This window comes from Salvelinus fontinalis, chromosome 1 (assembly GCF_029448725.1).
Source record: "Salvelinus fontinalis isolate EN_2023a chromosome 1, ASM2944872v1, whole genome shotgun sequence".
NCBI classification, from domain to species: Eukaryota; Metazoa; Chordata; class Actinopteri; order Salmoniformes; family Salmonidae; genus Salvelinus; species Salvelinus fontinalis.
The window spans coordinates 49,584,614-49,598,481 of record NC_074665.1 but is presented as its reverse complement, the minus strand read 5'-3'; the positions used below and the strand labels follow the sequence as shown (position 1 = coordinate 49,598,481).

Genomic DNA, 13,868 nt, shown 5'->3' with positions numbered 1-13,868 from the left:
GAAATGTGACATTATACTAAAAATGGAGTGTCTCTGATTTACGTACATAATAATACGAAATGCTCTGACACCAGGTTGCAGCAGCCTTAGGCTACTGTAAAGGTAATCTTGGTTTATGTGTGAAGTTTGATACTGAAACATGTAGTTATTTGGGACGGGGGCCCAATAATAGGCTAAATCAGAAAGTGTATGAATTTCTTGTGGATTTGTTCACTTTTCTAAAATTATTAAAAATAATATTTGAGGTGGTATAAGACCTTTAAATCCACTATTATTCTCTCTCTCTCTCTCACACACACACACACACACACACACACACACACACACACTAGTTAAACAGCTGTACAAAAACAAGTTACACACACATTTTGAAACACAGAGACACATTTTATAATTAAAAACCAGACTGGATTTTGTTAAAATTATTCAATTTAAAGAAACTGCATTGGTAGACAAAATTCCAAAATATAAAATAAATAAAAGGAAAATCAGATAAAATGTTGTTTCAACTTCAAAATAGTTCTCCACAGTCTCCATTGACAATAGTCACATGACATGAATATTGTTGATAAATTAATACACTTAAAATAATTTAAGTTTTCAGTACATCTAAATGGGTGTACAAGCATGTATGTGTATAAACACATGCAGATGTTACAGATTAATAACTATGGTAGAATGAGCCCGGATTAAAATGATCCTCTCTTCATTTTGCATGTGGACTTCTAGTTTGAGTCATTACTAAATCCAAGGTTGGGGTCTGCAGACTTGTTCAGTGTTCAATAGACAAAGAGTCTTAATTTAGCGAGGTTAACTTTAAAACTAGTTATTATTATTTTTTAGCAACTGTTAAATTGACATGACACAAAAACAACAGAAACAAAACATGATTAGAGAATACTTCTAGTTGCAGACTCACTGTTCAACACAAGAAATCTACACCTACTACAGCCATGCCTCCCTCTGCTCTCCAACCATGCACCATATACAGTTTGCACTAACACAGATGTCAGACAAATTCCAGTACACAACATCGTATTCTCTAGTACACTGCATGTGTTTTTGCAGATTTGTTAAAATTGCTCATATCTGAATAGTGCAGTGATAGGGGAAACACTTTATTTTTTTTGCAATGATCGTTTGTATCTAAGTACAAAGTTCAATTTCAAAATTGAATGAACCAATCTTCAAGTATAAAAGGAAACAAAGAAATGTCAAAAGGAGAAATTTGGGTTCACTGGAGTGAAAAATAAGTGCTTCAAAGTGAATGCATACATCAACAACAAAACAGTTCTGTCAGTGTAATTGTCATGGGATCAAAACAGACAACATAAGCTGCCTTAAACATGCAATTCAAGAAAGAAAGCCAAATAAACATGTCTTGCCATTTTCCCAAAAGAAAAGTACACTGCTGGCTTTTGGTTCGTTCCACGAAATGAGTGCCTTTTGAGTCCCTTTGATATTTTAAGTGAAATTGTGCACCAACCAACATTGAATTGTAAATGCCGGTTATAAAAATGAAAAAAAAATGAGGTGAAATCAAATGTTATTGTTTCACCAAGTTACACATCTCAAGAGGCACCGACTTGGTGGAAGGAACCTTTTACTGAGATAAAATCACAACTACAACCACGGTCTCCTGTTCTCTGCCTCTCAGCTGGTTGTGGGGTAAACTTACGAGGCCAACTGCACCTACAGTCCACACATTTATGACAGGAAAGAAAACAAAGGAATGCAGCGACAAACTAACAGGCAAAAGGTTCAAGAGCTAAGGTACAGGGATCAATAAGGGGGGGGGGGCTTGGTTAAAAAGTATTGGCACAAAAGAAAAGGAGTTAAGCCTGATAATCTGCACTGTACGTAAACAAACGGGACCTAGTCATGACGGCAGAATAGACTCGGTCATGGTCTATTCCAGGAGTTTTCCTCTCGCTGACTAATAACGGGAGATCGAACCAACAGAGGAACCACGCCACGCGGGTGCCTCGTAGCTTTTCATTTCCAATGCGAGAGGAGCAACAACTGTGCACGAAAGACGTCTAAGGCACAACACTGGACACAGACAGACAAAGGGAAAGAGATCAACCCCCAGGGGCTTTGAAAAAGGCCCAAAGAGGAGAAAAAGAGCCTCTATCAGACAGTCAGTCATTCTTCCAGCAGCACAGTCTGTGCGCTACTGCAGTTTTCTCCCAGTTTAGTAGTAGAATTGCACAACATACACTCCAAGAGTAAAAACAAAAAGTCACACAAGAAAAAAAGTCAGGGAGCATAACAACAGCACAGGTAATTATTTTGGGGTGTGGTTTTTAAGTTGAACGCATTCTTACACATGCCACTATAACATAATTGCACCAAATATTCATTATACACAGGAAAAGGTGTACAGATTATGTGACGCCCGTGAAATAAAAAGGATGTGATATTGGTCACCTATGGGGTACTTATTTTAAGTACACAGTCAAATTGACAGAATGTAGTACAAATGGGGTAATACCAGGATTTACTCCTGGGACAATGATATGCGTATAAGAGAAGTATACTCCAGACAAGCTTGTACCCATCACTGTTGGTTGGCACAGAGAGATGTAACACTTTTCCTTATTTTCCCCCAACATTACAACTCAAGAAGCTGAAATGTCCCATCCATGAGGCAATTTCAATACCCAATGTTCCTGTGGGTATACATACTCTATAACAATTCCAGAGTATGTATGTCAAATATTCATTTCAGCATACTCTAGAATTACTAAACAGTGCATACTGCAAAATGTAAAGCAAAGCTGTTACCTGAACATACGCCAAGGTGTGTAGCAGGCAAATGCACAGTGAGTGATAATTGGCATGAAAATGTAACAAGGCTAGGCAGATTACAGATGATCACAGGTCCAACAGGCACACTGTACTGGACACATGCCATCTCTTCATTTCAAATAAAAGCTTTTCAGTAACCCGTCTCTTATCTCTGATTACAATTTTAGGATATGCAAAGAGAACATAATAGAGCTGCGAGAAATAAGGATCGTTTGAAAGGGTTATAAGGAACAGAAAATCTACTTAGAATTTGTGTCATTGAAAAACTCTGGGTCGCTGATCATATCTTCAATCATTGACGTATAGCAGAGAGGCACTGCATACACAAACTTACACTTTTGTCATTGGGGGAAACACCAAGAGGAGTGATATGTCCTCCCCGAATGGAATAAAACTCACCATACTACACAAATATATGACAAAAATTAATAATTTGCATTCATTTTTTCCATATAATTTCATTATATATAGATTTATATTCCTCACATGCCTGACAATTGTGTACATGTGTGTGGTTTAGTCTTTTAAGTTGTGTGTTTTCCTTTGCACTGAAACATCCCTAGCGCGGCTGCAAAAAAAAGATGTGCCCTCCTGGTGACAAAGGACTTTGACCAAAAAGAAAATGGATGCTCAGGGTGATGGATGCTCAGCACTCAGCAGTGAAAGTCACTGATGAACCACAGTGGGGTGGACCCTCAGACAAGGGTCTGTTCCTCCCCATTATCCTCTAGTTTTGTTATGCAAGCGTTTCTGTGAGAGCAGGACTGACTGCACAAGATGACCAAAAGAGATACTGTAGAACAGGGGTATTCAAATCTTACACTACAAGGTCCATACTACTGCTGGTTTTCTGTCCTACCTGATAATTAAAAATCGCACCCACCTCGTGTCCCAAATTTAAATCTGTCCCTGATTAGAGGGGAAGAATGGGGGGGGGAGCAGAGGAACTGGCTTTGAGGTCCAGATTTGAATTTGAGGGCTATAGAAGATTCTGATGGCTTCACTGTCCTTAGCCCAACCTCTCCGCCTTCAGCCTCCCAAGCGACTATGAACTGTCTTGGAGCTCCAGCTGTGGAGATGGAAGGACTAGGATTGGAGGTCAGAGGGTGGGCCATGTTGCTAACAGTATCATCTCTCCCCATAGGTGGATATTCAGGGTTGTAGGTGGGGCAGGTCACAGTCAGTAGATTTTTAGTTTTCCTTTTTTTGTCCTTTGAAAGTCCTGAGGAGATTATCACAGATTTCCGCCAAGTCGACATAGCCGGACAGACAAGGAAAGGGCTCCCCACTAACTGTGTGATCACCTGAATGAGGAAGGTGACAATGATTTAGCTCTGTGTGGAGGTACTATGGACAAGATGGGGATTATGATCAGGGGCAAAACCTGAATCTTCAAAAGCCAACTTATGACAACAGGTATTGCATTTAATAATACTCTGTTGTCATCTCTTCAGAATCTCTCAAAATGTTCATGAATATAACTGAGAATAAGAAATGACAATGGGGTTATGTTGCAGCACTGTCCCCCCCCCCACCCACACTGTGGAAAGGCACACCCAGAGGAGGGGGAGGTGAAAGGGGCGTGGGGTTGGAGGTGGAACAGGTGAAGGTTTGGACCATAGCTGAGATGGTGCAGGAGACATCAGAAAATGTCACATGAGCTGAGCAGGGTGAGCTCAGGCTTGGGAGTCTCATCACATCCGTGAACCTCTCTCCTGGAGGATCTGTAAGGAGAGAAAATGTGTCTGTCTAGATCAGGGATCATCAACTAGATTCATCCGCGGGCTAATTCTTTCTTGAGAGGATGGTCAGGGGGCCAGGTCATGAATACAAATAAGTTGTTGACTGCAAATTGATCGCAAGAAGTCCAAACATATATAATATTTAAATAAAACAATAATTTCAAACCTTGCTTACATTTGTATATGATCATAAATCTCTCTCTTGTGCTTGGGAATACTTTGGAACAGCTTTCCCAAATGATAATCACTTGGAGCTGAGTTGCTGGTGTTTTTACAGTATTTTATGTTCAACCATTCAACAACAACGCATTTGATCTCTGAGAAATTAAGCTAATTGATTGCACCCAAATTGGCCATTTAAATTTTTAGGATTCATATATAATTAAAGATACTACTTAACATTCGATTTAAACCAACCTTTTTCCTACATTGAGATAGACATGAGGAATCCAAAGAAACGGTGTAAAGCCACCCACGGACCCCCCACACCTCACGCCAATCTGACCCCAACAATGAGTATACAGTATCAGTTTGACAAGTAGTATGGAGCTGCAGCCCTGAGTATTGTTTGTTCATCTTGTGTAATGTATTCTTAGTGAATATGTTGATATTTTTGTACCATGTTCTAAGAAATTAGTCATTGAAGTTGTTGGGTTTATGCCCAATCCTACATCCTGATATGACCAGGTTCTGACCACTAGATGGTGTTGTTCCTCCTATTAGGTGATTCAAAAAAGAATCCCTCCCTCCCCATTGTTAAAGAGAGAGTTCACCCAAATTACATATTGGTTTTTACCCTGTAACAGTCTATGAACCAGGTATGAAAGCAACTCATGTTTTGGTTTTGTTTACCTAGAAAAAAAAGTTAGCATTTCAAACAGGGTAAAGGTAAACAAAAATCTAAATCAAACCAAAATGTATTGGTTGAGTACACAGTTTAGCAGGTGTTGTAGTGGGTGAAGCGAAATGCTTATATTACTATCTACTAACAATGCAGTAAAATGTCAAACAAGTACAAATAATAATAATAAATATATATACAAGTTTGGACACACCTACTCATTCTTTATTTTTACTATTTTCTACATTGTAGAGTAAAACTATGAAATAACAGATATGGAATCATGTAGTAACCAAAAAAAGTATTAAACAAACCCAAAGATATTTGAGATTTGAGATTCTTCAAAGTAGCCACCCTTTGCCTTGATGACAGCTTTGCACACTCTTGTCATTCTCTCAACCAGCTTCATGAGGTAGTCACATGGAATGCTTTTCAATTAACAGGTGTGCCTTGGTAAAAGATAATTTGTGGAATATCTTTCCTTCTTAATGCGTTTGAGACAATCAGTTGTGTTGTGACAAGGTAGGTGTGGTATACAGAAGATACAGTGCCTTGCAAAAGTATTCATCCCCTTGGCGTTTTTCTTATTTTGTTGCATTACAACCTGTAATTTAAATAGATTTTTATTCAGACTTCATGTAATGGACATACACAAAATAGGCCAAATTGGTGAAGTGAAATGAAAAAAATTACTTGTTTTGAAACTGGCTCTCATGAGGACCGCCACAGCAAAGGAAGACCTAGAGTTACCTCTGCTGCAGAGGATAAGTTAATTCATCCTGTACTCCCTGTTCACCCACGACTGCGTGGCCATGCACCCCTCCAACTCAATCATCAAGTTTGCAGACGACACAACAGTAGTGGGCTTGATTACCAACAACGACGAGACAGCCTACAGGGAGAAGGTGAGGGCACTCGGAATGTGGTGTCAGGAAAACAACCTCTCACTCAACGTCATCAAAACAAAGGAGATGATCATGGACTTCAGGAAACAGCAGAGGGAGCACCCCCTATCCACTTCGAAGGGACAGCAGTGGAGAAGGTGGACAGCTTTAAGTTCCTCGGTGTACACATCACAGACAAAGTGAAATGGTCCACCCACACAGACAGCGTGGTGAAGAAGGCGCAACAGCGCCTCTTCAACCTCAGGAGGCTGAAGAAATTTGGCTTGTCACACAAAACCCTGACAAACTTTTACAGATGCACAATCGAGAGCATCCTGTCAGGCTGTATCACCGCCTGGTACGGCAACTGCACAGCCCACAACCGCAAGGCTCTCCAGAGGGTGGTGCGGTCTGCACAACGCACCTCCGGGGGAAAACTACCTGCCCTCCATGACACCCACAACACCCGATGTCACAGGAAGGCCAAAAAGATCATCAAGGACATCAACCACCTGAGCCACTGCCTGTTCACATCACTACCATCCAGAAGGCAAGGTCAGTACAGGTGCATCAAAGCTGGGACCGAGAGACTGAAAAACATCTTCTATCTCAAGGCCATCAGACTGCTAAACAGCATTCACTAACTCAGGGAGGCTGCAGCCTACATTGAAACCCAATCACTGGCCACTTTAATAAATGGGTCACTAGTCACTTTATACAATGCACTCTAAATAATGCCACTTTAATAATGTTTACATATGAGTAATGTAAGATATCACATGTATATACTGTATTTTATACCATCTATTGCACCATATACTTACATATACTTACATATTCTCATTCACCCCTTTAGATTTGTGTGTATTGGGTAGTTGTTGGGGAATTGTTAGATTACTTGTTAGATATTACTGTTAGCTATTATTGTTAGATATTACTGCACTGTCGGAACTAGAAGCACAAGCATTTCGCTACACTGGCATTAACGTCTGCATGTGACAAATACAATTTGATTTGATTTTCAGAGTTACCAGCCTCAGAAATTTCAGCCCAAATAAATGCTTCAAGTAACAGACACATCTCAGCATCAACTGTTCAGGGGAGACTGCGTGAATCAGGCCTTCATGGTCGAATTGCTGCAAAGAAACCACTACTAAAGGACACCAATAAGAAGAGACTTGCTTGGGCCAAGAAACACAAGCAATGGACATTAGACCAGTGGAAATCTGTCCTTTGGTCTGATGAGTCCAAATTTGAGATTTTTGGTTCCAACCAGTAGGTGAACGGATTATCTCCGCATGTGTTCCAACCGTGAAGCATGGATAAGGTGGTGTGATGGTGTGGGGGTGCTTTGCTGGTGACACTGTCAGTGATTTATTTAGAATTCAAGGCACACTTAACCAGCATGGCTACCACAACAGGACAATGACCCAACACACCTCCAGGCTGTTTAAGGGCTATTTGACCAAGAAGGAGAGTGATGGAGTGGTGCATCAAATGACCTAGCCTCCACAAATCACCTGACCTCAACACAATTGAGATAGTTTGGGATGAGTTGGACCACAGAGTGAAGGAAAAGCAGCCAACAAGTGCTCAACATATATGGGAACTCCTTCAAGACTCTTGGAAAAGCATTCCTTTTGAAGCTGGTGGAGAGACTGCCAAGAGTGTGCAAAGCTGTCATCAAGGCAAAAGGTGGCTACTTTGAAGAATCTCAAATATAAAATATATTTTGATTTGTTTAACACTTGTTTGGTTACTACAGGATTCCAAATGTGTTATTTCATAGTTGTGATGTCTTCACTATTATTCTACAATGTAGAAAATAGTAAAAATAAAGAAAAACCCTTGAATGACTAGGTGTGTCCAAATGTTTGACTGGTACTGTACATTGAAGTATTATCTGCAGTTGTGTCACTATGACCGTGAACACACCCTGAAAGAATCTGTGTGTTTAAATACCTCATGAATGCTCGTATTACCGAATGGAAACTACAAGTGTAATGGCTGTGCTCAATGCAATGGCACTTACAAATGTAGATCCTTCAAATAGCTTCAAACAGGGAAACAAATCCTAATCAAAAGATGTTATCAGGTGCTCCACTAGTGAAGACATAGTTTTGATGTCTTCATTATTATTCTACACTGTAGAAAAAAGTAAAAATTAAGAAAAGTCTTGAATGAGTAGGTGTGTTGAAACTTGACTGGTTCTGTATATATACACAAAGGTATGTGGACATCCCTTCAAATTAGTGGATTCGGCTATTTCATCCACACCCGTTGCTGACAGGTGTATAAAATCGAGCACACAACCATGCAATCTCGATAGACAAACATTGGCAGTAGAATGGCCTTACTGAAGAGCTCAGTGACGTTCAATGTGGCACCGTCATAGGATGCCACCTTTCCAATACATCAGTTCATGAAATTTCTGCCCGGCTAGAGTTGCCCCGGTCAATTGTAAGTGCTGTTATTGTGAAGTGGAAATGTCTAGGAGCAACAACGGCTCAGCCGTGAAGTGGTAGGCCAACAAGCTCACAGAATGGGACCGCCGAGTGCTGAAGCAAGTGGCGCGTAAAAATCATCTGTCCTCGATTGCAACACTCACTACCGAGTTCCAAACTGCAACGTCTGCACAATAACTGTTCGTCTGGAGCTTCATGAAATGGGTTTCCATGGCCGAGCAGCCGCACACAATCCTAAGATCACCATGCGCAATGCCAAGCGACAGCTGGAGTGGTGTAAAAACTCGGCGCCATTAGACTCTGGAGCAGTGGAAATTAATTATCTGGAGTGATGAATCACGCTTCACCATCTGGCAGTCTGACAGACGAATCTGGGTTTGGCGGATGCCAGGAGAACGCTACCTGCCTGAATGCATAGTGCCAACTGTAAAGTTTGGTGGAGGAGGAATAATGGTCTGGGGTTGTTTTTCATGGTTTGGGCTAGGCTTCTTGATTCCAGTGAAGGGAAATCTTAATTCTACACATACAATGACATTCTAGACGATTGTTTATTTAAAAAAAACTTTTACCCCCTTTTCTCCCCAATTTTGTGGTATCCAATTGGTAGTTACAGTCTTGTCTCGTCGCTGCAACTCCCGTACAGACTTGGGAGATGCGAAGGTCGAGAGCCGTGTGCCCTCTGAAACACAACCCAGCCAAGCCGCACTGCTTCTTGACACAATGCCCGCTTAACCCAGAAGCCAGCCGCACCAGTGTGTCAGAGGAAACACCATACACCTGGCGACTGTGTCAGCATGCACTGCGCTCGGCCCGCCACAGGAGTCTCTGGAGCGCGATGGGACAAGAACATCCCTGCTGGCCAAACCCTCCCCTAATCCGGACGACGCTGGGCCAATTGTGCAATTGTGCAGCCAGCTGCGACAGAGCCTGGACTTGAACCAGGATCTCTAGTGGCACAGCTAGCACTGCGATGCAGTGCCTTAGACCACTGCGTCACTCGGGAGCCCCATGCTAGACGATTCTGTGCTTCCAACTTTGTGGCAATAGTTTCCTGTTTCAGCATGACAATGCCCCCGTGCACAAAGCAAGGTCCATACAGAAATGGATTGTCGAGATCGGTGTGTTAGAACTTGACTGGGCTGCAGAGCCCTGACCTCAACCCCATCGAACACCTTTGGGATGAATTTGAACACAGACAGGCCTAGTGTAAATATAAAATAAATAACAAATCAAGAACGGCGGGACAAATTCAATTAACAACCCAAATAGCATTGTAATAGTAATCAAAATGCAATCTATACATATGTATACCGGGAGAATTTACACAAGATATACTAAGAATGATATGCATTGCAGTAGATATAATAGAGTGAGCTATCTCATGAATCCAGTATATAAACATGCGGGTGTATAAACAGTGTAAATAAAATACAATTTACAGTAGTAGAAATATTAGAATGAGCTATATTGGGGATACAGTATTTAAATACACAGTGTTGTTGGGTTCTGAGAATATGAAATATACTTATTCATGTCACTGAAGGAGAGAGGGTAATGTATAACATTTACATTATGTCAGGATATGTTATTGTTAGCCATCAGGCATCCTATGGGAAGGATCCTCTGAGAGGAGAAGAGATACAGTCTGGTACAAGTCACCATAACAGCCGTGAATTGGGGAGGAGTGAGCACTTTGGGGCAGAGGTCAGGTCAGATGAAGTGAGGAAGAACAGATATCACTAAGGTTCTGTCTAGCAACTAACTAAGGTTCTGTCTAGCTGATGCAGCTGTATTGATCCTCTGGGAAGAATAAACTTGGGTTGAGCTTTCATAGTGTCCGGTGAGTTTTTACTCTGTAAATTAGAACCTAACAGTGTGAAACAGGAAGAGTGCAGTGGTTCAATTTCTCTATAACATGTGACAGCAGCATTGGCTCTCTGTGTGTCTGTGTGTCTATGTGTGATAGCTTATGTGTGTCTATTGTGTGAGTGTGAATCACCTGCAAACCAAAGCATAGGTTGCTGTCATACCTGATCCATAGACTGCTTACAGGGTAAGAAAACCAATTAGTAATTTTGTCATTTGGGTGAACTATCCCTTTAACAATAACTTAATAGCAGGAACAGCACCATCTAGTGTTCAGAAACTCCTAATATCATGATGTAGGATGGGACATAAACAACTTAAATTACACATTGCTCTGAACAGGGGAAAGAAACACCAACAAATTCACTGAAAATACATTATATAGGATGAAGAAACAATACTCCGAGCCGCAGCTTCATACTACTTGTCAAACAGAGAACTGATACTGTAGTATATACTTGTTGGGGTGGGATTGGCGTGGGATGTGGGTGGTCTGTGGATGGCTTATGACAACTTGTTGGATTCCTCTAGTCTTACTCGTTGTTAGAAAAAGTTTGGTCCGAATTAGATATTAGGTACTATCATTAATTGAATATTATATCAATCTTATCAATTAAAAATTGACAATTTGGGTGCAATTCCTCCGATATCAAATTATATTTCAACAAAATAATGTTTCTGCAATGCTCATCTTATCTGTTTCTAATTACAGAAACGATTTCAGAACAATCTCTGAGATGATGGGTGTCGTGGCTTGCTGAAATTACATTGAACGACCCTACACAGATTTTTCCGTCACTGATCATTCGGAAAAATCCAGATTTCGTAGGTGTTTGCATTTTTCGAATTTTAGGAAGGGGAGGGGACATTTGGCCCATAGACTTGCCCACAACTTGCAGAGAGAGGGGGATGCAGCTACTGCTCTGCTCCTCTTTCTAGTATCTTTTTCAAACTCGATTGAGCATCTGATGTAATTACGCAATATTTTAGCTCTGGGTTTCCAAGATTAGGCACCGGCTGATTTCATGACCTTATTCAGTGCCTATCATTCCCATTCATTTAGGGTTGAATAAAACAGTGAAGCCTAATCTATACAACCGATGACGTGGGATGAGGCCTCATCTATACATTACACAATTTTTGAAGTCTGAAAATGCCTGACAAACTTTGATGTTACACGTGAGACTTTTCTGACTTTATGCCTAACACATGACTCACAGACACTCTCAGATGCTGATCTCACCTTGGCCTTCTCAGTGGGCTCGATGACAATGCCGTTAGTGGAGTTGTTGAGCTCCCGGGAAACGACACACAAGAATTCAGCCTGGTCCTCGTTGCCATAGTTATAGGACGAGCCGATGCTTATGAGCTGTGAGGGGAGATGGGAAAGGGTGAGCGAGATTGTAAATTACCTTAAAAGTCAACTTCACATGAAATTTTAGGCATATTTTGAAATTTCACAAGAACATTTTAAGGCACTGGAAAAAGGTATGGGCATGACCACATTTACCACCAATGACCTATGGATTTAAAGACAAGTGTGACATGAGGACTACTAGGCCCACCTGCTCAAACTTCCAGCCATCTGACATGGTGGACACCATCTGGGTGAGCTCCTCCTCCTGGCACTGCAGCACTCGGTACACATGTTTCACTGGGCCCTGAGAGAAAAACAGATACTACAATAAAAGCCCCATGTTTCCACACAGTGACATGTGTCTACCAGAGCACATTAGGGTTAATTGGCGGGTAGGTGTTTTGCTTTGGAACAGTGAGTGGTGTGTGTGCGTGTGCCAGTATACACACAAACACAGACTTGTAAACACATTCATCCTCTGAATGTTAGTGTTTGGTTTAGCATGTGTTATTTCACAGCCTCAATGCCATCATCCATCCCAGACTAAGGCCTTTTCCATTCATCCTCTCTGCGTTTCCCTGGCATACCTGAGATGTCCTGTTCTCGTTGTCCCGTATCCTCTCTTTTATCAGCCTCACCAATGACGCAATATTATAGAATTCCGCCTCTTCAAGGACACCTGAGACAGCCAACCAATAGTTTAGTCACATGACACTAATAAGGAAAGGGCCTGTATCACACATCTGCAGAATCCCATTGCTTCTAAATAAAAGCATGGTGTGTGATAGGGATTGTATTTGACAATTTGGGGAACTATTATTTGGACAGTCTTACCTTCTTCTGCTAGGTTCTTGTCCATGATCAGTTTCCCATGCCGCAGGTAATTCAGAATGGGGCCAAAGTATGTGGGATCTCTGTCAATCAGGTAAGCACCTGTCTCATCCTAAAATATTTATAAAAGTTAGAAAAAAAGCCCATTGCATGCCTGCCATTTTAGTGTCAGAAATGTTTTTCTGGTGCTTCTTCACATGCAGATCAAATCCTGCATTACTGTCAAATAGCTGAGCAGTAGACTTTGATGTGCGTTACAACTTTTGAATTTTTTTAGCTGAAGGTGTTTGGGTGTAATCTCATGCATGATCATCAGTGGCAATGCATTATGAATGCTACATTGATGCACCTTGATTAATGATAGAACGGTTTGCCACACATTATGGTTGATTATGTTACCTTATCAGAGTCCAAATCCGGATCTTCTTGACACAATCGGTACAGGAACGATTTGGGATCCCTGCACAATGTCTGTTTGGTTGTGACAAAGTAGGTTCCACCAACATTGAGGCGAACCCAGCGGGATCCGGGTTTCTCTGCTGGCTCTGACGGGGAACTGGGGTTGCTTTTCATTGAGAACCCAAACACTACTCTGCTAGTACTCGATACCCCGGGACTGGTGGGCAAGCTACTCCGCGGCGGAACCATGAGACTGGACGAAGCCAGCCGAACAGAGCCTCGGACATCACGGTGCTCGGTTTGACCTATAGTGCTAGTACCACTCTGCTCCACAACATGCAATTCAGCCATATTTCCTTCGACAAAACAATCACACTGCAGGGTAACAATAATTCCTACCGATTTGTAAACACAACGGGGCTCTTTTTCTCCAACAAGGTGGCTGACATTAGGGCGTTGCTACACACATTCGTTCATGTCCACGCCTTACAAGACCTCTAAACAAGACATCTATATTTCTTAGTTTAAATATACGATATTTTTAAGCAACATCGCTTGCAATGTTTTCCTAAAACAAATTGGCCATTCTTGTTTATTCAAACGTTAATCAGAAGAGGGCAATTCTTCCGGGTTGGAACGTCATTACTGTATACTTCCGCTGTGTCGTTTCCC

At 41.4% G+C, this 13,868-nt stretch overlaps 1 protein-coding gene across 1 annotated transcript; it reads right to left on the bottom strand.

Moving 5' to 3' along the window:
• Positions 1–366: 366 nt before the first annotated feature.
• On the bottom strand, positions 367–13,858 carry kctd2 (potassium channel tetramerization domain containing 2). The gene is made up of 6 exons (XM_055924957.1): positions 13,197–13,858; positions 12,801–12,909; positions 12,554–12,645; positions 12,175–12,270; positions 11,853–11,978; positions 367–4,535 (listed from the first exon to the last, which is right to left on the bottom strand). Exons 1-6 carry the CDS (start codon positions 13,545–13,547, stop codon positions 4,506–4,508), a joined length of 804 nt encoding a protein of 267 aa, XP_055780932.1. The 5' UTR covers positions 13,548–13,858; the 3' UTR covers positions 367–4,505.
• Positions 13,859–13,868: the final 10 nt, after the last annotated feature.

What these genes read in the sequence shown, in the direction of transcription:
- kctd2 (XM_055924957.1), bottom strand. Translation starts at nt 13,547, where the DNA reads ATGGCTGAATTGCATGTTGTGGAGCAGAGTGGTACTAGCACTATAGGT. An exon ending in CGGATTTGGACTCTGATAAG is followed by an intron (nt 12,910 to 13,196) that starts GTAACATAATCA and finishes TAAATATTTTAG; the next exon opens with GATGAGACAGGTGCTTACCT. An exon ending in ATGGCTGGAAGTTTGAGCAG is followed by an intron (nt 11,979 to 12,174) that starts GTGGGCCTAGTA and finishes CTCCCCTCACAG; the next exon opens with CTCATAAGCATCGGCTCGTC.